At 39.4% G+C, this 23,284-nt stretch overlaps 1 protein-coding gene across 1 annotated transcript in view; it reads right to left on the bottom strand.

Moving 5' to 3' along the window:
• NUB1 (negative regulator of ubiquitin like proteins 1) overlaps positions 1-23,284 on the bottom strand; it is a 42,400-nt gene that overhangs the window by 3,059 nt on the left and 16,057 nt on the right. Inside the window, exons 9-12 of the mRNA XM_077150116.1 lie at positions 16,871-17,057; positions 16,040-16,147; positions 15,161-15,313; positions 1,853-1,999 (exon numbers count right to left, since the gene is read on the bottom strand). Of these exons, the coding sequence (XP_077006231.1) occupies positions 1,853-1,999; positions 15,161-15,313; positions 16,040-16,147; positions 16,871-17,057 (595 nt within the window). The remainder of the gene's footprint in view (positions 1-1,852; positions 2,000-15,160; positions 15,314-16,039; positions 16,148-16,870; positions 17,058-23,284) is intronic.

The raw sequence follows: 23,284 nt of genomic DNA, 5'->3' as shown, positions 1-23,284 counted from the left end.
GGAAGCAGGGAGAAAATGAGACACAGAGAGCAGGGGGAAGAAGTACTCCAAGAAAACAGAACTTTTGCTAGAGTTTAGACTTTGGGGCTAAGAAATCATAAAAATCAAAAACAAAATGATTTCTTAAGTAGTTCAGGGCTACCCAATGTAATCTATCCTTTGAAAGTGCCATGCCCTCTAGATTTAAAATTTCAAAGAGTACACTGGACTCTTGATCTCTTTGCCAAATGATATTTCCTCCTAACCTTAAAAAAACCCTTTTGAGGAATTTCCCTTCTAACTAAATGTTAGAATGTTTTCTGTATGGGTCGAATGTTTTACAATAAGAATGTATTTAAGTATTACCTGTATAACCAAAATATATTTTTGAGTCCCCTGAGGATTTTTTTACTTTTATATTTCTCCAACACAAGAAATAAAACTAAATATTCAAATGCATCTTAATTTTAAAACATTTATTTAAAAAACAGAAGCATGGGATTTTTAAGGTGGTGAAACTACTCTGTATGATGGTATAATGGTGGAAACGACTTTAATGCATTTGTCAAAACCCAAAGAACCGCACAACAGAGTGAACCTAATGTAAACTATGGACTATAGTGAATAATAATGTTTCAATATTGGCTCATCAATTTTAGCAAATACACCACACTAATACAAGATATTAGTAACGGGATACTGGGGGGAGGAAGGTGGAGTATATGGGAACTGAACTATATACTCGATTTAGCTGTAAACCTAAAACTATTATAAAAAATAAAGTCTAGTAATTAACAAAACAAAACACTAACTTTTGGGAACTTCTGAGGAATGAAACAGAAGGAGGTCAGGAGTATATAACGTAAGGGTGGGGAATTGTAGTACCCCCTTTACCTGCAAGATCAAGTGTGGCCTCCCTAGCAGGACAAACAAGATGATACTTGCTAACCTGGCCCTCGCCTACCTGTTCAACCCCATCTATCCCATCCCACCCTGCCCTGGGAAGCCCCGAACCTAAGCCTCAGCAACCCTGAGCAATTCCTCCAGTGCTCCTGCATCCGCATGCCTCAAACCCTCCACACTGATGGCTACATCTTCCCAAAGAGCCTTCTCCTCCCTCTCTGACTGCCTGGCTAGCAACCCTCCTCTTCCACAACTCAGCTCCCAGGTCCCTCCTCCAGATGGCCTTCCCCGAACCCCTTCCCACACCCTGTGCTTGCCCCTTTGTAGCCCTCACCCCACTGTACTCTAATTGTACGTCTGTTTCTCCACTGACCTGTGGGTTCCAAGAGCAAAAAAACTATCTTCCACTTCAAGTTGTTGAGCACCTGCCCCCATTTAAGTATCCAATATACTTGTTGAACAAAAGTTGAAAGGAAATGGACACAGGTAAAATTACTACTAATCTGGATCCCAACCTGTTTTGTCACTTCTGAGGATATCTTTAAAAAGCCCCTTTGCCAACATATACTACAGACTTTTAAAAACGAAAAAAAAAAAAAAAGCTAGATATTAAAATAAAAAATTTTGATTCTTACAAAAATCCTGCCCTGTGCCACAGCTTGGGTTCTACCAAGTTGTGAATAGGCACAAATGTACCTGAGCAAAGGAGGGCTGGGCTAGGCACCATGCTTAGGGCCCATCATTCTGGCTCTGTAAGTGGATTAGAAAACAAAAAAGAGTCGATACTTACATCCAGAGAGTAATGAAAAGGATGGTCCCACAAGAGTGGGGCTCCTTGAATCAAGGAAGGACACTGGAAAGCAGCTTCTCTGAAGAAGCCAAAGAAATGGTGCCTGGATGATGATATAGTAACTGAGTGAGGATGCTGTCAGCAACAAGGCCAAAGGGAACCTGGCTGGGAGTACATTACCTTCAGAGCTTCATCCAGGTTTCCATTTGCCTGATGGAGGGCCTGTTTGGCTGCATGAGTGGAGTAGCCCATTCCTTTCAAAACGTTTATGCTCTCTAGGCGGTGTCTTCTCTTTTCTTTTTCCTCTTTCCTTATTTGAGCCAATTCCTTCAGGAAAACAGCAGTCTCAAGTTAGAAACTGAGGTTTCATAGAAAATTTTCTAAATCTATGCTCCATAGGACTCTCTGGGTTGCCAGGCAAAGCAAAAACAGAAAAGGGAGAGTGATCCTCCTCTCTTTACCTATTCCTGCCCAGTCAGATAGCATAACAGCCAGAAGGGAAGAAACCTACTGAATGCTTCTCCTAAAGGCAGATCAGTGGAAGTTAGAGATTTCAGTTCACGACAGGAAGAAAGCTCCTCACAATTACTACTACCCAAACAGCCATGCAGGGCCCGGTGAGCACTCACCACTGAAGGCTGCCAGAGAAAGGTGGACTTATCACCTCCAGAAATGGAGCAGAAAAGATTCCTGGACAAGGTAGGAGGATTTCTCACCCTGTGATGAATCACCTGGACAGGGGGCTATTTCATCAAAATGTGAATACTGAATCAGTGGCGGGGGGGGGGGCGCCTCCTGGGTGATATCAATGCTGCTGATCCACCCATCAGGTTCTTAGTGGCAAGAACTCACATACCTTCTAGGGTCTCTCACCCCATTTAAAACCTAGAGAAGGCCACTTCCGGAGAAGATGGCGGCTTAGTAAGACGCGCGGGTCTTAGTTCCTCCTCCAGAACAGCAACTAAAGAAACAGAAACAATACGAAACAGCTCCTGGAGCCACGACAGAGACCAAAAAGACAGCGTACCCCATTCTGGAACGGCTGAACGGGCAGGGAGAATCCGCTGCGGTGAGATACACGAGGGGCGCACGCTTTCCCAAGCCAGGGCGGCTGACGACCGGGGTCCCTTCCACACACGTGGCTTCCCGGTCCGACTGGGAACGTTGGATAGCGGCGCCCTCCCGCCACGCTTGGTGTCTCGGGTCACCTGGGCAATTTGGACGGGTACTCCCCCAAGCCGTGGTGGCCGGCGACCCCCCCTCCACACGCGGTTTCCCGGGCCGACTGCGAGATTCGGATTGGCAAGTTAAAGGAGCCACAGCATCTTTTACTGGTGGGACCCGCAGACAGACGAGCGCCATGAGCGCCACCTACTGGGCAGGAAAAGAAAAACAGAGCCCAGAGATTTCACAGAAAAACCTTTCAACCAGCCGGGTCCCACACCCAGGGAAATCTGATCAAATGCCCAGACACCAGCAGAAAATAATGGATCACGCTCGGAAAATTGAAGATATGGCCCAGTCAAAGGAACAAACCAATAGTTCAAATGAGATACAGGAGCTGAGACAACTAATGCTGAATATACGAACAGAAATGGAAAACCTCTTCAAAAACCAAATCAATAAATTGAGGGAGGACATGAAGAAGACATGGGCTGAACAAAAAGAATAGAAAATCTGAAAAAACAAATCACAGAACTTATGGGAGTGGACAAAGTAGAAAAGATGGAAAAAACAATGGATACCTACAATGGTAGATTTAAAGAGACAGAAGCTACAATTAGTGAACTGGAGGATGGAACATCTGAATCCCAAAAAGAAACAGAAACTATAGGGAAAAGAATGGAAAAACTTGAGCAGGGGATCAAGGAACTGAATGACAATATGAAGTGCACAAATATACGTGTTGTGGGTGTCCCAGAAGGAGAAGAGAAGGGAAAAGGAGGAGAAAAACTAATGGAAGAAATTATCACTGAAAATTTCCAAACTCTTATGAAAGACCTAAAATTACAGATCCAAGAAGTGCAGCGCACCCCAAAGAGAATAGACCCGAATAGGCGTTCTCCAAGACACTTACTAGTTAGAATGTCAGAGGTCAAAGAGAAAGAGAGGATCTTGAAAGCAGCAAGAGAAAAACAATCCATCACATACAAGGGAAACCCAATAAGACTATGTGTAGATTTCTCAGCAGAAACCATGGAAGCTAGAAGACAGTGGGATGATATATTTGGGATACTGAAAGAGAAAAACTGCCAACCAAGACTCCTATACCAGCAAAGTTGTCCTTCAAAAATGAAGGAGAAATTAAAACTTTTATAGACAAAAAGTCACTGAGAGAATCTGTGACCAAGAACCAGCTCTGCAAGAAATACTAAAGGGAGCACTAGAGTCAGATATGAAAAGACAGAAGAGAGAGGTATGGAGTAAAGTGTAGAAAGAAGGAAAATCAGATATGATATATATAATACAAAAGCCAAAATGGTAGAGGAAAATATTATCCAAACAGTAATAACACTAAAAAGTTAATGGACTGAATTCCCCAATCAAAAGACATAGACTGGCAGAATGGATTACGACCCAGCAATACCACTGCTAGGTATCTACTCAAAGGACTTAAGGGCAAAGACACAAACAGACATTTGCACACCAATGTTTATAGCAGCATTGTTTACAGTTGCAAAGAGATGGAGACGGCCAAAGTGTCCATCGACGGACGAGTGGCTAAGCGAACTGTGGTGTGTACCTACGATGGAATATTATGCAGCTTTAAGACAGACTAAACTTATGAAGCATGTAATAACATGGATGGACCTAGAGAACATTATGCTGAGTGAGTCTAGCCAAAAACTAAAGGACAAATACTGTATGGTCCCACTGATGTGAACCGACATTCGAGAATCAACTTGGAATATATCATTGGTAACAGAGACCAGCAGGAGTTAGAAACAGGGTAAGATAATGGGTAATTGAAGCTGAAGGGATACAGACTGTGCAACAGGACTAGATACAAAAACTCAAAAATGGACAGCACAATAATACCTAATTGTAATGTAACTATGTTAAAACACTGAATGAAGCTGCACCTGAACTACAGTTTTTTTGTTTGTTTGTTTGTATCTTTCGTTTTTGTTTTTTTCTTTTTCCTTTTTTATATATATATATATATTTTTATTATTATTATTTTAATTTTCTTCTCTATACTGACATTCTATATCTTTTTCTGCTGTTTTGCTAGTTCTTTTCCTAAATCGATGCAAACGTACTAGGAAATGATGATCATGCATCTATGTGATGATACTAAGAATTACTGAGTGCATATGTAGAATGGAATGATTTATAAATGTTGTGTTAATTTCTTTTCTTTATTTTTAATTAATAAAATAAATAAATTAATTAAAAAAAAAAAAACCTAGAGAAGGCTAAATGTTAGGTAACATCAAAGTTCTCTAATCCCATAATTCTCAACCCTGTTTCTCAGAGGTACCTGGTGTGGCTGCAAGAGCCTCAGAATACATGTGGAGGATGTTAGTCTCTTCCTATCTCTCACCCCCAACCCCAACCAGAAGAGTGCTGAGTTTGTTTTGTAAACTGCACCACCACATAAAAATGTCATTTTTCCATCAAAGGATTTTCTATAAAGGCTTTAAAAAAGTCTGAAAACCACAAATTTAATCCAATCTTATTATTTTGCTTATGAGGACATAGAAATGTTTTAAGAAAGTTAGGTGACCTGGCCAACATCATAAAGTTGACAGCAGAACTGGGACAAAGGCTTCTGCACAATTTGAAGACTGTTCAATCCTTTTCCCTGACAAGTTCTCACAGGGAGAACAGTCCCACCATAAGCTGCAGTGAGCACAGTGGAGAAAACAACTTTTTCTCCTTTGATGTATGTCTCCTGTGTCCATGGCTAAACCTAGGTAACAAGTGCCCCTTCTATCTTCTTTCTCATGGCAAGAATGTGGCCTCATTCCTTAAGAAAAGAAAGAAAACATTATCACGAACCAAAAATTCCCACAGGGTCAGCAGGAGGAACAGAACAGAGTTATTACTGAAAATATTTCCAGGGATTAAGACATACCTGGATTGTTATTAACAGTTTAAAGCATCAGAGAAGCTAACAATGAGCTCCCTGAACTCATCACAGCATCACAGCTCTGCAGGCCACCTTTCCCCGCTGTTCCGTCTATATCAGGCCCTCCCTCCCTGTCCCCACATCCTGTTACAGTCCTCCCATCTCCTGGTGGCCAGGTTTTCTCTACTCCAACCCTCCTTCTTCACCGTGCAATGGAATTTATCATCTCACCCACCCATGCAACCTCCCCACCCCCGCCCCAGTGGCTCCTTACTACCTATTCGATCAAGCACCATTCCTTATTCTGACCTTCAAGCAAATTCCTGGGCCCTACCCAAGGTCTCCAAGCTGATCCTATCCTGCTATACTACAGGAGACATGCAGACCAACAAAATTATTCCCCCCCCCCAACTATGACTCACAATTCGACTATCATGCTTTTATTCACACACAGACCCATGTAAATGCCTTTACTCAGCCTCATCTTCTCTTCTCAATTACAACTTCTTCTATTTATATTTTAAAAGGGTAAGAAACACGCATAACATTCAAGTACAGAGAAAGATACTCCTGGTCGGTCAGAGCGTATGGATGTCAGCATAAACTTGGTACAAAATTGGAGCCTCAAATAATACCTTTTTTTAATTACAAAAGTAATGTTATCTAATGATTAATTTCTTTTAATCATGTAAACATCTGAGGGAATTAAGAAACTTTCTGATACTTTTTTTATACCAGAAAAAGAAAATAGACCAAGTAAATGAGTACAAGTTGTACTGAAATATTTTATGGATACAGTATAGTCAAATCTTATGTGAGAATTAGTTTCTAAAGTCAATGTTTATAGTGATAACCACGTATGGTCAAAATTACTCATGAAAACCTTAGGAATTTTGTCATGATAATTTTCACAGCTTCTTAATACTTCAGTACTATAACAGATCTCAATTTCTTTAGTCTTAGTTTCTTTCACCAGATGAGAAACTGGCCTGTACTCAGGGCCATATATGAAAGATACAAACTTTTAAGAATTACATATTATACTCATCTTAGTGAGAAGCTCAATTAGAACCTTGGGAACTGAGAAGGCAGAATGTTCATATCTTGCATCTTAAGTTCCCAACAGAACTTACTATCTATGGGACACTGTGTTTCTCCCAATATCCATTCTACCCACTTCCATGGTTTGGGCGAGTGATCCAACTCCAGTAGAGGATGAACATGAATGGACTAAACTAATGATAGTACTACGCCTGTATCTCTTGCCACAGCTCTAAACCAATCAGATCTTGGTTCTACCCAGCCAGAGCTGATTAGTTCAAGTGTAGCCCATTCATTAAGAAGCTTAGGACTTTCACTGATGACTTTGGGACACAAACTATTAGACTATTCCTTTTGGTGTAATTGGAAGACACTGATAATACTGAGGGGAAGGTAGTGAGACAGAACCCAAATCCTCAATGACATTATTAAGCCACTGAATCAACTAACCCTGAGACCTTTCCCTAGACCTATCCCTAAGAGCCAATAAACTTCCTTTTTGTTTCATTTAAGCTCCTGTGAATTGGTTTTTTATTGCTTTTAGCCAAAAGCATCCTAATGAATATACATCCACTGAATGGCATTCTGAGCAGAATCAGCTGCACTACATACATAATTGTTTTTACATTTTTTTTCCCAAGGCTTACAGCCCTGCTTTTTCAAATGCTAATAAACTCTTATTGATAAAAACTTAACAGTAAATAAAAGTATTAATTGACAGTATTTGCTCTTCTATTAGTACTGCATTAGACGCTAAAATGCACACACAAACATAGTTTTTCAAAGTCTTTGCCTTTACCTACTCATTGACTTCAAAAGCAAGACTCAATGGATCATTATTTAGGAGAGCAGTGAGAGGTAGACTGGGGAAAGAGAGAAAAAGATAACTAACACTGTTCGTGTATTAAAAGGAGAAACCTAAGCAAACCATGGCAATATTGGTTCATCCATTACCAAAATTTTTCATTACCCCAAAAAGAAACTCTATACTGATTCAGCTGTTAAGTCCCCTTTCCGTTCCCCACAAACCCTGGTAATATCTAATCTACTTTGTGTCTCTATGAATTTGCCTATTCTCGATATTTCTTATATGTGAATCATACAACAGCTGACCTTTGTGTCTGGTTTATTTCACTTGGCATAATTCTTTCAAAGTTCATCCATGTTGTAGCATTTATCAGAGCCTCATTCTTTTTATGACTGAATAGCACTCCATTGTATGCGTATGCTACATTATGTTTATCTATTAATCTGTTGATGGACCCTCGGGTTGTTTCTACCTTTTGGCTACTGTGAATAATGCAGCTATGAACATTAGTGATCAAGTGTCTGTCTGCAGTTCCTCTGAGTACACACGTAGAAGAACCACCAGGTTCCTCTTTGAGGAACCACAAAACTGTTCTCCACGGTGGCTGCACTATTTTACATTCCTACCAGGTTGTTTTACATGGCCATAGTTTCGTACCTTTGCTTTCATAGTATAATTATGCCTATGATTTGACTCATGTTTCTAGGCAAGGAATGTTATCCCAAATTATAATTTGGGCCTATGAGAAAATCCAGTGTCCTTTACACTATGGTTAAAAAAAAGAGAGGCAGCGCCCATGCCCCGCAGCAGCCAACCCGCCCGCCCTCCTTCTCCCCTCTTTGTCTGCCGGCCCGCCGCGCGGCGCCCACGCCCCGCAGCAGCCGACCCGCCCGCCCTCCTTCTCCCCTCTTTGTCCGCCGGCCCGCCGCGCGGCGCCAACGCCCCGCAGCAGCCGACCCGCCCGCCCTCCTTCTCCCCTCTTTGTCCGCCGGCCAGCCGCGCGGCGCCCACACCCCGCAGCAGCCGACCCGCCCGCCCTCCTTCTCCCCTCTTTGTCCGCCAGCCCGCCACGCGGTGCCCACGCCCCGCAGTAGCCGACCCGCCCGCCCTCCTTCTCCCCTCTTCCCCCTCCTGCTCCGGCGGCTCTTCAACCACCACGGTGCCCTCTTCCGCCTTCTCCGGCTCCTCTGCCACCAGCCTCGACAGCCTGGCCACCCTCACCTTTCCTCCTCCAGGACAGCTACTGGGGGAGTGGAGACAATACAGAGCAGCTCCCGGAGCCACGACGGAGATCAAAGGGACAGCGTATCCCATCCTGGAACGGCTGACTGTCTGGGAGAACCAGCTCCGGTGAGAACACCGAGGGACGCGGGCTTTCCTGGGCGGGATGGCAAGCGGCCGGAGTCCCTCCCTTCCTCCTTCCCAGGCCAGCTGGCAGAATTGGGCAGGCGGTCCCATTGGGTCGCGGCGGCTGGCGTCCCCACCACGCGAGGCCCCCCGGACCAACTGAAAGAGTTGGGTTGGAAATCCCCAGACTGCGGAGAACGGTGACCAGGGGGTCCCTTCCAAACACGTGACTCCCCGGTCCGGCTGGACACAGTGCACTCTCCCGGGCTGCGACAGCTGGCGCCCTTCCGCCACGCTTGGCGCCCCGGGCCGACTAGGAAATTTGGTCGGGCGCTCTCACGTGCTGCGGTGGCCGGCGACCCTCCCCGCGTTTGGACCCGCGGGCCGGCTGGCACTCTTCCAAGACGCTTCGGCTGCCAAACCTCCCCTACGGCGAGAGTTTTCCAGAGTTAAAGGACCCACAGCAACTTTTACTGGTGGATCCCGTAGACAAACGTGTGCCACGAGCGCCACCTACTGGGCAGGATAAGAAAAACAGAACCCAGAGATTTCACAGAAAAATCTTTCAACCTGTGGGGTCCAACACTCAGGGAAATCTGACTAAATGCCCAGACGCCAGCAGAAGATAACGGATCACGCTCAGAAAATTGAAAATATGGCCCAGTCAAGGGAACAAACCAATAGTTCAAATGAGATACAGGAGCTGAGACAACTAATGCTGAATATACGAACAGAAATGGAAAACCTCTTCAAAAACGAAATCGATAAATTGAGGGAGGACATGAAGAAGACATGGGCTGATCAAAAAGAAATAGAAAAACTGAAAAAACAAATCACAGAACTTATGGAAGTGAAGGATAAAGTAGAAAAGATGGAAAAAACAATGGATACCTACAATGATAGATTTAAAGAGACAGAAGGTTAGAATTAGTGATTTGGAGGATGCAACATCTGAATTCCAAAAAGAAACAGAAACTATAGGGAAAAGAATGGAAAAATTCGAACCGGGTATCAGGGAACTCAAGGACAATATGAACCACACAAATATACGTGTTGTGGGTGTCCCAGAAGGAGAAGAGAAGGGAAAAGGAGGAGAAAAACTAATGGAAGAAATTATCACTGAAAATTTCCCAACTCTTATGAAAGACCTAAAATTACAGATCCAAGAAGTGCAGCGCACCCCAAAGAGATTAGACCCAAATAGGCGTTCCCCAAGACACTTATTAGTTAGAATGTCAGAGGTCAAAGAGAAAGAGAGGATCTTGAAAGCAACGAGAGAGAAGCAATCCATCACATACAAGGGAAACCCAATAAGACTATGTGTAGATTTCTCATCAGAAACCATGGAAGCTAGAAGACAGTGGGATGATATATTTAAGTTACTAAAAGAGAAAAACTGCCAACCAAGACTCCTATATCCAGCAAAATTGTCCTTCAAAAATGAGGGGGAAATTAAAACATTCTCAGACAAAAAGTCACTGAGAGAATTTGTGACCAAGAGACCAGCTCTGCAAGAAATACTAAAGGGAGCACTAGAGTCAGATACAAAAAGACAGAAGAGAGAGATATGGAGAAGAGTGTAGAAAGAAGGAAAGTCAGATATGATATATATAATACAAAAGGCAAAATGGTAGAGGAAAATATTATCCAAACAGTAATAACTCTAAATGTTAATGGACTGAATTCACCAATCAAAAGACATAGACAGGCAGAATGGATTAAAAAACAGGATCCTTCTATATGCTGTCTACAGGAAACACATCTAAGACCCAAAGATAAATATAGGTTGAAAGTGAGAGGTTGGGAAAAGATATTTCATGCAAATAACAACCAGAAAAGAGCAGGAGTGGCTATACTAATATCCAACAAATTAGACTTCAAATGTAAAACAGTTAAAAGAGACAAAGAAGGACACTATATACTAATAAAAGGAACAATTAAACAAGAAGACATAGCAATCATAAATATTTACGCACCGAACCAGAATGCCCCAAAATACGTGAGGAATACACTGCAAACACTGAAAAGGGAAATAGACACATATACCATACTAGTTGGAGACTTCAATTCACCACTCTCATCAATGGACAGAACATCTAGACAGAGGATCAATAAAGAAATAGAGAATCTGAATATTACTATAAATGAGCTAGACTTAACATGTTGACATCTATAGGACATTACATCCCACAACAGCAGGATACACCTTTTTTTCAAGTGCTCATGGATCATTCTCAAAGATAGACCATATGCTGGGTCACAAGGCAAGTCTTAACAAATTTAAATAGATTGAAATCATACACAACACTTTCTCGGATAATAAAGGAATGAAGTTGGAAATCAATAATAGGCGGAGTGCCAGAAAATTCACAAATACATGGAGGCTCAACAACACACTCTTAAACAACAAGTGGGTCAAAGAAGAAATTGCAAGAGAAATTAGTAAATACCTAGAGGCGAATGAAAATGAAAACACAACATATCAAAACTTATGAGACGCAGCAAAGGCAGTGCTAAGAGGGAAATTTATTGCCCTAAATGCCTTTATCAGAAAAGAAGAAAAGGCAAAAATGCAGGAATTAACTGTCCACTTGGAAGAACTGGAGAAAGAACAGCAAACTAATCCCAAAGCAAGCAAAAGGAAAGAAAAACAAAGATTAGAGCAGAAATAAATGAAACTGAAAACATGAAAACAATAGAGAAAATCAATAAGACCAGAATTTGGTTCTATGAGAAAATCAATAAGATTGATGGGCCCTTAGCAAGATTGACAAAAAGAAGAAGAGAGAGGATGCAAATAAATAAGATCAGAAATGGAAGAGGAGGCATAACTACTGACCTCACAGAAATAAAGGAAGTAATAACAGGATACTATGAACAACTTTACGCTAATAAATACAACAATTTAGATGAAATGGACGGGTTCCTGGAAAGACATGAACAACCAACTTTGACTCAAGAAGAAATAGATGACCTCAACAAACCAATCACAAGTAAAGAGATTGAATTAGTCATTCAAAAGCTCCCTAAAAAGAAAAGTCCAGGACCAGATGGCTTCACATGTGAATTCTATCAAACATTCCAGAAAGAATTAGTACCAACTCTCCTCAAACTCTTCAAAATAATCGAAGTGGAGGGAAAACTACCTAATTCATTCTATGAAGCCAACATCACCCTCATACCAAAACCAGGCAAAGATATTACAAAAAAAGAAAACTACAGACCAATCTCTCTAATGAATATAGATGCAAAAATCCTCAATAAAATTCTAGCAAATCGTATCCAACAACACATTAAAAGAATTATACATCATGACCAAGTAGGATTCATCCCAGGTATGCAAGGATGGTTCAACATAAGAAAATCAATTAATGTAATACACCACATCAACAAATCAAAGCAGAAAAATCACATGATCATCTCAATCGACGCAGAGAAGGCATCTGACAAGATTCAACATCCTTTCCTGTTGAAAACACTTCAAAAGATAGGAATACAAGGGAACTTCCTTAAAATGATAGAGGGAATATATGAAAAACCCACAGCTAATATCATCCTCAATGGGGAAAAATTGAAAACTTTCCCCCTAAGATCAGGAACAAGACAAGGATGTCCACTATCACCACTATTATTCAACATTGTGTTGGAAGTTCTAGCCAGAGCAATTAGACAAGAAAAAGAAATACAAGGCATCAAAATTGGAAAGGAAGAAGTAAAACTATCACTGTTTGCAGACGATATGATACTATATGTCGAAAACCCGGAAAATCCACAACAAAACTACTAGAGCTAATAAATGAGTACAGCAAAGTAGCAGGCTACAAGATCAACATTCAAAAATCTGTAGCTTTTCTATACACTAGTAATGAACAAGCTGAGGGGGAAATCAAGAAACGAATCCCATTTACAATTGCAACTAAAAGAATAAAATACCTAGGAATAAATTTAACCAAAGAGACAAAAAACCTATATAAAGAAAACTACAAAAAACTGCTAAACGAAATCACAGAAGACCTAAATAGATGGAAAGACATACCGTGTTCATGGATTGGAAGACTAAATATAATTAAAATGTCAATCCTACCTAAACTGATCTACAGATTCAATGCAATACCAATCAAAATCCCAAAAACTTATTTTTCAGAATTAGAAAACCCAATAAGCAAATTTATCTGGAAGGGCAGGGTGCCCCGAATTGCTAAAAACATCTTGAGGAAAAAAAACGAAGCTGGAGGTCTCGCGATGCCGGACTTCAAGGCATATTATGAAGCCACAGTGATCAAAACAGCATGGTATTGGCATAAAGATAGATATATTGACCAATGGAATCGAATAGAGTGCTCAGATATAGACCCTCTCATCTATGGACATTTGATCTTTGATAAGGCAGTCAAGCCAACTCACCTGGGACACAACAGTCTCTTCAATAAATGGTGCCTAGAGAACTGGATATCCATATGTAAAAGAATGAAAGAAGACCCGCATCTCACACCTTATACAAAAGTTAACTCAAAATGGATCAAAGATCTAAACATTAGGTCTAAGACCATAAAACAGTTAGAGGAAAATGTAGGGAGTTATCTCATGAATTTCACAACTGGAGGTGGTTTTATGGACCTTAAACCTAAAGCAAGAGCACTGAAGAAATAAATAAATAAATGGGAGCTCCTCAAAATTAAACACTTTTGTGCATCAAAGAACTTCATCAAGAAAGTAGAAAGACAGCCTACACAATGGGAGACAATATTTGGAAATGACATATCAGATAAAGGTCTAGTATCCAGAATATATAAAGAGATTGTTCAACTCAACAACAAAAAGACAGCCAACCCAATTACAAAATGGGAAAAAGACTTGAACAGACACCTACCAAAAGAGGAAATACGGATGGCCAAGAGGCACATGAAGAAATGCTCAATGTCCCTGGCCATTAGAGAAATGCAAATCAAAACCACAATGAGATATCATCTCACACCCACCAGAATGGCCATTATCAACAAAACAGAAAATGACAAGTGCTGGAGAGGATGTGGAGAAAGAGGCACACTTATCCACTGTTGGTGGGAATGTCAAATGGTGCAACCACTGTGGAAGGCAGTTTGGCGGTTCCTCAAAAAGCTGAATATAGAATTGCCATACGACCCAGCAATACCATTGCTAGGTATCTACTCAAAGGACTTAAGGGCAAAGACACAAACGGACATTTGCACACCAATGTTTATAGCAGCGTTATTTACAATTGCAAAGAGATGGAAACAGCCAAAATGTCCATCAACAGAAGAATGGCTAAATAAACTGTGGTATATACATACGATGGAATATTATGCAGCTTTAAGACAAGATAAACTTATGAAGCATGTAATAACATGGATGGACCTAGAGAATATTATGCTGAGTGAGTCCAGCCAAAAACTAAAGGACAAATACTGTATGGTCCCACTGATGTGAACGGACATTCGAGAATAAACTTGAAATATGTCATTGGTAACAGAGTCCAGCAGGAGTTAGAAACAGGGTAAGATAATGGGTAATTGGAGCTGAAGGGATACAGACTGTGCAACAGGACTAGATACAAAAACTCAAAAATGGACAGCACAATAATACCTAATTGTAAAGTAATCATGTTAAAACACTGAATGAAGCTGCATCTGAGCTATAGGGTTTTTTTTTGTTGTTTTTTACTATTATTACTACTTTTATTTCTTTTCTCTATATTAACATTTTATATCTTTTTCTGTTGTGTTGCTAGTTCCTCTAAACCGATGCAAATGTACTAAGGAACGATGATCATGCATCTATGTGATGATGTTAAGAATTACTGAGTGCATATGTAGAATGGTATGATTTCTAAATGTTGTGTTAATTTCTTTTTTTTCTTTCTTTCCGTTAATAAAAAAAAAATTAAAAATTAAAAAAATAATAAAAAAAAAGAGAGAGTGCAGATTGCTTGCACAACTATACTTATGAGCTACCTCCCACTGCAGCAAGAAATTGATGCAATTAAAAAAGACAAGTTTCTCCTTATTTCCTAATCTGAAGTGACAGAAATTGTTCCTTATTATTAATACATACTATGCAATTATCTTTTTCGTCCTTTCACATCCAAGAGACCCAAGACATATTAGAAAATAAACTCTTACTATTGTCCCAATTTCACAACCCACTCAAAGAACAATGCATAGGCCTCCATCAAGAGGTCAAGACCACATTAAGGTACCTCTCTGCGGTTGGATATGTGAGTGGCCGCGTGATCCACATTCCCATCACATGCTCGTAAGCCAAGCCGGGCTTCCTGGGCAGTAAAGCCCAACTGCAACAAATTGTGAACTTTCGATGGATCAATATATAGCTCTTTAAAAAGCTGACGTGCCTATAAACAGGAAAAATTTAAGACTCATATAACTATAGGCATGTTAAATAAGCATAACAAATATAAAGCCAGAAAAACTGAGACTGTACCCAAAGTGAATTAGGGTGTATCGATTTCAAATAAAAACTAGTATGACTGGAAACAGGTAACTCTTTCTCTGCATACATTACTTATAGGTAATACAGTATGAGAAAACAGGCTGGTGTCATAGAAGGGACTTATATCCTTTATCCTTCGAACTTGAGTTGTGCACATGGCACAGCTAGAGTACATTTAGAACCTTCCTTTCAGGAAGGTTGTAGCCAGGTAGACAAGTCTATGCCAATGGAATGCAGGAAGTGCACAACGTCGGGATCATCTCTTTAAAGAGGCTTGCCCAGGACATTCTCTTCTCCTTTCTACTGGCTGGAAGTGAAACTGACAGGAGCAACCTTGGATACCAGATACTGAGGTGGGCAGAGCTGCTTCACTTGTCCTGACCTGCTCAGCTCTAAATTGCTAGATGAGAAACTTCTATTCAATGAAAGTAGTTAAGATTTTGATGTTTATTTACAGCATCTTGCCACTACTCAAACAAATCAAATATGTTTATTATGGCTTATGTGAGGGAGAGATGCATATTTCTCATGATTCATAAGCTATAAATTTATAAAACACATAATTTCTGGGGAACGGGAAAAAAAAGCAGGTGAAAATGTAATAACTTTGGAGTGTTCCTGTTCTTACCTTGTTGAGATACTCACAAGCCTCTTCGCCATTTCCACTGTGATAGTTTCGGATACCCTGAAGCAAGTAAAGTCTTAGGAACAATACCTTCTCTTTCCCACAATTTCCCTAAAATTATTGAGGAAAAAAAAAGATAAAACTGTCATTTCTAATCATAAATATTAACAGTTGTAATTTCCTTTGCCTCCACAGGGAGGGACAAAATAGTGTTACTTAAAATTTTAAATATTCACTATGACTGAAAGAAAAAGTGAGGATCTCCAGAGTACAATGACATTCTCTGTACACACACAAAAGAAATGGTTTCAGAACTCCTGTCAACAGACACCCAGGAGAGTGGCCCTTCTGGTCAGTGGGAAAATATACAAAAACAAAAACCACAGATATCTGATGGTGCCCTGTAATTTCTAAGCAGAATTTTGATGTCTTGTTGAAATTACCTTAGAAAATTCACAAGAAAATCATATCTCTTGAACTATTCATTCATGTGAACTGTTACTGTTTAAATGTCTATTTTACACATTTAAATCTTCCAATAGATTTTCCTAGGAATAAATAAGTCACAAGCTCTCTCCTAGTAAAATGTGAGGTCAGCGGTGTTCCATGACTAGGAAACTGTGTAAGCCAAGCTTACAGGTTACACAGACAAAAAACAAAACCGCTAGATTTGTGAAACATTTAACAATTTTAAAATACAGCTTAAAAAGAACACACTACATACTACTATCAAAATAAAAAAACCTTTTGACTTAGTCTAAATACGTGAAGAGGAATAAACACAAATTCTAGAAATGCGCTTAACAACTAACAAAACAAATTACCATAACATACTTTTATGTGAACCAGTCTCTGATGATTTTCTCCATAACAATTTTTAAAGCATTTCTGGGCCAAGTTTAATTTTTTTTCTGCATCATCAAGGCATTCCAGTTGTTCCAAGCGGAAGTAACACCACACTATATCCAGCTGGAGTACTGCATAGTTATCTACTGTATCCAGTAGCTCTCTGCAACATTCACTGTGAAAGAAAAAGGAAATGACATCATTGGAAATAGGCATTTAAAATCTTTTTGTGAACTACTAGAATTCCTTTCCAGTTTTTGTTGTATTTTCAAGGACCCCAATATATTTGAAGAAAACTATATTCATAAAGCTAATCCTTCCAAGGGGGGAAAAAAAGAAGTTAGGGTTCAAGAATAGAAGCTCAAGAGCCGATACACAAGCACAAACACATAACCCCTTGCTATGTGGCGAAGAGGCCTTGGTAGGAAGCTGGATTGTGAGCCACTATGTCAGAGTCTCTCAGCAAACATGGTGGAAACTGCGCTAAAGCAGCGGTTTCCAATCCTGACTACATATTAGAATCATCTAGATGTGAGGGAGAGACAGTTGTTTTTGAGAAACACTGATCCTGGGGACCCACCTAGACCAATTATAATAGAAATCTCTGGGGGTGGATCTGAACATGGTATTTCTAAAATTTCCCTAGGAGATTCTAATGTATAACCAAGGTTGAAAATCACTGCTTAAGAAACACACACACACACACAAAATCACTACTCATTAAGAATGCCTCAACTACTCATTTTATCCAGGGTATGGATAGATGAGTAAAAAAAAAATGGATGAAAATAAATAAATAATAGGGGGGATAAGGGGCAAAATAAATTGGTTACATGGAAATATTAATGGTCATAAGGGATATGGTATGTATGAGTTTTTTCTTTTTCTGGAATGATGTTAATGTTCTAAAAAATGATCATGGTGATGAACATACAACTAGGTGATGATACTGTTAGCCACTGATTGTACACCATGTATGAAACGTGTATGTGTGAAGAGTTTTCATTAAAAATATTTTTTAAAAAAGAATGCCTCAACTGATGAAGATTCTGACAAGCCTATTATGTTCAATCACATTCCAGCTGGGAGGAAAAAAACCCAGAATCTGCCTGGTTCTAAGTACCTAGCTGATTTCTGAGGTGCCACATGTGGGTTAAATGCTACTTCCTAGCAGTGGCAGCAGGCTAAGCCCAGGTACAGAGAAAGGGAATGGAAAGACAAGGCAATAAACAGAAGGCAATTGGTCCAGGAAGAAATATTGAAGATGGACATCAATATAAGTTTGATTTCAAATTGTGATTGCATTAAAATTCACAATGCAAATCTAAGTCTTAAGTCTGAACCTTCCCTTAAATAAGAAAAGAAAATATTTGGAACCATGCATTATACATTAATAAACTTAAAATATTTTGTCTGTTTATTTTCACTGACAATCTACTAAAAATAAGACTGCTCTTGTATAAAATTACAAAGTCCACAAGCCCTCAAGCTTCTCATCTAGACTATGGAAATCTGCTCTGAAAAAAAAATAAGAAAAACCAAAAGGAACTTGATTTTATCATTTACCCTTTAGAGTAGTGGTCTCCTAAAGTAGAGTGCCTGCACTCCAGGGTATGCACAGACAATCCACTGGGGTGCAAGAAAATTATATTAAGAGCAGTATTTTATAAAATGTTTTTAAATTGTTAAATATAACATATATACAAAGCAAAGAAAGGAAAAAGCAATAATTCTCAAAGCACACTTCAACAAGTAGTTACAGAACAGATCCCACAGTCTGTCATGGGTTACCATTCCACCATCTCAGATTTTTCCTTCTAGCTGCTCCAAAACACCAGAGGCTAGAAAGAATATTAATATAGTGATTCAACAGGCATACTCGTTTGTGAAATTCTATTTTCTATGTCTCCTCCTTCTCCTCCTCCTCCTTTGATCCTTCTCCCAATCTATAAGGATCTTTAGGTAATGTCTATTCTGACTTTTTCATGTTGAGAAGGGGTGTCAACACTAACGGATAGGGGGATGTAATTAACCAACAATCTTGGAGAGGCTGGTCCCTCTGAGTTTCAGTACTTATCTGACCAGGAACCTTCTGGGAATTATAGATCCCAGGAAGGCAAACCTAGTTAGAGCAGTATTTTTATGCTGTCTTTCTTTTAATGTATCTATTATTTATGAATATTTTAGAGTATATGTACCATCTGCACACGTGTGTAACAAGTGAAGGGAACTTCCTCTGAATCTTCTGCTCGGTCTGAGAATCTGACTTTGAGAAGAGGAAGAACTTCGTGGACTGTGGTCTGATTTTACACTCAAAATGAGATTTAATGATCTGCCTCTAGAAATGTTCTGACTTCTCTGACAGAAGATCCTGCCAGTCACAGGAAAGGGATGAACATTTTGCCAATTTTCAATTTCTTACATGTGTGAGCAGGCTCTTTCTTGTGTACTAACCATCAAGAGTAAGGACAGATACTGCCTCACTTCAGTTGAAAATGAAGTCACTAAATATTTCAAAAACTCAACCTAGAATTGGCTATTTGTACAGTCTCACATTAAAGATAAAAAAATACATTATTCTTGTAGTTTCAAAAATAACACTTCTTATGTGGAAATAGGCCTATAGACCAAGAAATCAGATAAAAACTTCAATCTGACCTAATATCAACTACAATGAATGGAAACACACCATGATCTGTGCTTATATAATTTACATGTAAAATAACAAGAGTTGCATATAATAATTTCGAAACTGACAGGCCTACATTTGAACCTGATTATGTCACTCAAAAACAAACTTTTGCTAAAACCTTGTATAAAATTGTGCCTTAGACTATATTTTTATTAATATTGCTTTAACTTATGGTTTTAGTAGTTTTAATATTCAACACCACCAATAATTTTCAAACTGTAAACAACAAAAATAAATTTACAAGCTTTATTTAAATAAATTCTACCAACTCAAACTTTAAGGACAAACTAAATCCCTTTTGGGCTCAAGCCTGTTATTTAACAGAAATTTATTATGTTTGCCTTAAGAGTTCTAAAATTTTATGTAAAATAAAGAAGGGTATTAATTTCAAGAAAGGTATGCTAAACATAACTATCTTTTTTTGCTCCTAGACAGGTTGGCTAAACAGTCATTTTCTATTTTATTACTGGTTTTAAGGAACTGGATGATAGGGCACCTAAAATAGTATACATAAACCATGTTTCTGTGCCCTTCTACCCCCCACCTTTATGTAGTTCTGGGCATAAATTACATATTTATATATTGAATCCAAACCATGATTTATTATTACATTTTATACATTTGCCTTTTATTTCCTATAGGAAGTAAAAAGTGGAGTTATAAATAAAAAATGAATACACAACTAAATGATGATACTGTTAGCCACTGATTGTACCTCATGTACAAAATGTATATGTGTGAAGAGTTTTCATTAAAATTATTTTATTTATAAATATTGGTATTTATATTTACCCATGCTATTATCTTTACTGGAGATCTTTATTTCTTCATATAGCTTCAGTCAATTGTCTAATATCCTTTCCTTTCACCTTACAGAACGCCCTTTAGCATTTCTTGTAAGGCTGGTCTAGTGGTGATGAACTCCCTCAGCTTTTGTTTATCTGGGAAATGACTTAACCTTTCCTTTTTTTTTTTTTTTTTGGTGCATGGTCTGGGAATCTAACCCAGGTTGCCCACATGGAAGGTAGGCATTCTAACCACTGAACTACCCATGCACCCTTCTCCCTCATTTTTGAAAGACAGTTTTGTTGGATATAGAATTCTCGGTTGGCAATTTTTGCTTTCCACACCTTACTTATGTCTTCCCATTGCCTTCTTGCCTCTATAGCTTCCAGTGAGAAATCAGCACTTAATCTATTAAGATCCCCTTGATTATAACGTGGCACAGGGTGGGTCTATTTGGGTTTATCCTGCTTGGAGTTCACTGAACACCTTGAATGTGTATATTCACACTTTTTGTAAAATTTCAGCCATTATTTCTTTGAAAATTTTCAAAGAAAATGCACTCCCACAGTGCATATATTGGTATGCTTGGTGTCCCACAGACTCCTCAGGCTCTGTTCACTTTTCTTCATTCTTTCTTATTCCTGCTCCTCAGACTGGATGATTTCAATTGTCTTATTTTCAAGTTCACTACTGCCAGCTCCAATCTGCTACTGAACCCCTCTAAGGAATTTTTAATTTCTGTTACTGTGGTCTTCAGCTTTGTTTGATTCCTTTTCATAATTTCCATCTCTCTATTGATTTTCTCTTCTACCAGTAATGTTCTGCCCCAGACATCCACTCGACTGTCCTATTACAGAGTTCTGGGGAGAGGTTGGTGAGCCACCTTCTATACACAGGACAAGTTCTAGGACAGCAAATCCTTCAGGCCACCACCAGACAGACTGGGCCAGACACATATGCTCCCAGTATGGGCAAAAGGGTTACTCTGCTCACTCTGGAATCACAACCAGGAATCTACACTGGGAGTGTGGGCTGGCTCCAAGACCAAGTGCTGAAGGATGGGAGAGGGGCCAGCCAGGGTACCAAGAGAGCCTATTGCTTTAAAGTAGCCCTTTTCTTTATTCGGCATTTGCCCTGTTACTGCAGTCCTTTAACTATTTTCTAGAGCTTTGAGAAAAATGTTTCAGCCAGTTCTTGCTGGCTATTCAAGTCTTCGATAGAGTAATGAAGCTCTGAAGCTTGTCACTCCACCATCCTGATCATGGAGAAGGTTCAAAACTTGCTTTTAAGCTTTGTCAGGTGGAACAAAAGAAGCCCTTAGTCTAATTTTAGGCTAATTTTGCCCCACTACTCAGCCAATTCCTTTCTGAGTACTCTATCTAATGCCCCATGATTACAAGGCTTTCCACTCTAGCTGGTGTGAACTATTCTTGGTCCTTTGTGAACTTTGAGGATTGTTCTCTCTGCTTCTTTGGGACAGTGCTTCCCCAGCCTTGTATACTTCCTTCACTTGCATGTGCTGATCATTACTCAGCTGAAGACTCAAAGAAGACCCACTGAAGATCTCCAAAGTACTCCCTCTGAGCAGCTCTCTTCTTTCAGGTTTTTCGCTCTGCAAGCATATCTTCCCACTGGGCTTCCCTAGATTCCTAGCTCCCTCTCATAAACTCAGGGAAGAATATGAATCTCTGCTTTATATTTCTCCTCTCTACACCATGGCCTGGAAATTATTTTCAGGCAGTCAGCTGAAGTAATCACAGTACTCACCTCAGTTGTTTTCCCTATCTCAGGGGTTACTGTCCTGCACTGCCTAAAAAATAGTTTCTATATTTCGTCCAGTTTCTCAGTTGTTTCAGGCAAGAGGGTTAATCCATGTTCCCGTTACTTCCTCTTTGCCAAAAGTGGAAGTCCCATTTTTAGTTTTAAATAAATAAAGAAATTACTCTTGAGGACATCACATGCCATACCTTAACATGTTAATAAGGCTTTAGGGTCTTGTATAACAGAAAGTTGTGATGAGACTTCTAGCCTACTTGGAGAAGGTAGAAAAAAAAAATCAAGTGGGAAAAAAATGGAACAATTGAAGTTTCTTCCACCTTTATTACTGACTTGCTTTAGAGATGATATCTTTATAAAGGGGAAATCACACAAGATGTGTCCTAAGAAGTAGGCCAAATTAAACAGAACCTCAAGAAAACAAATCATTACTCAAAAAAGCACTACTATTGCATTATATCTACCACTTAACTAAACATGTTAATGTACTGTGAGATGTAGATAAACTTATTTTTATTCAGGGGTTCCCTGAGACTTAAACATTACTTCAAGGGCTTGTCCAGGATAAAAAGATTGAGAAAGTTTTGTACAGATGAATCAAGAACAGCCATGTCTTGACAATTGTTACAGGTAGATGATAAGTGTATGGCAGTTCATTATACTAGTCTCTATTTTTATATAGGTTTGAAATTTTCCATAATAAAAAATTAGAAACAATTATCAAAGAGGATAAAACTTTTCCCTGGATTTCAAGGACACAACTTACATCCTGCACTGTTTGCAGTCAAAGAGAACAAAATTGACACCCAGAAAGCAGAGACAAAGAAAAGTAAGAGATTCCTAGAAGCACAAGCCCTTGGTTTTAATTATTCCCACTCTGCCCCCTCCTCCTAAATATTTGAGAAAATAAATCCCCTCTTTGTTTAAGCTAAAGTTGGGATATTTTTACTTAAAATCCAAAGGACTGGGCGGGCCACAGTGGCTCAACAGGCAGAGTTTCCGCCTGCTATGCTGGAGACCCAGGTTCGATTCCTGATGCCTGCCCATGCAAAAAAAAAAAAAAAAAAAATCTAAAGGAGCTGACCTATACATATGGCGTACTATAAATATTTATAGTCTTCTTCTTGAAGTACAGGCATATCTCAGAA

The sequence above is a fragment of the Tamandua tetradactyla genome, chromosome 1 (genome assembly GCF_023851605.1).
Source record: "Tamandua tetradactyla isolate mTamTet1 chromosome 1, mTamTet1.pri, whole genome shotgun sequence".
NCBI classification, from domain to species: domain Eukaryota; kingdom Metazoa; phylum Chordata; class Mammalia; order Pilosa; family Myrmecophagidae; genus Tamandua; species Tamandua tetradactyla.
This window is presented reverse-complemented; position numbering and strand designations above follow the sequence as displayed.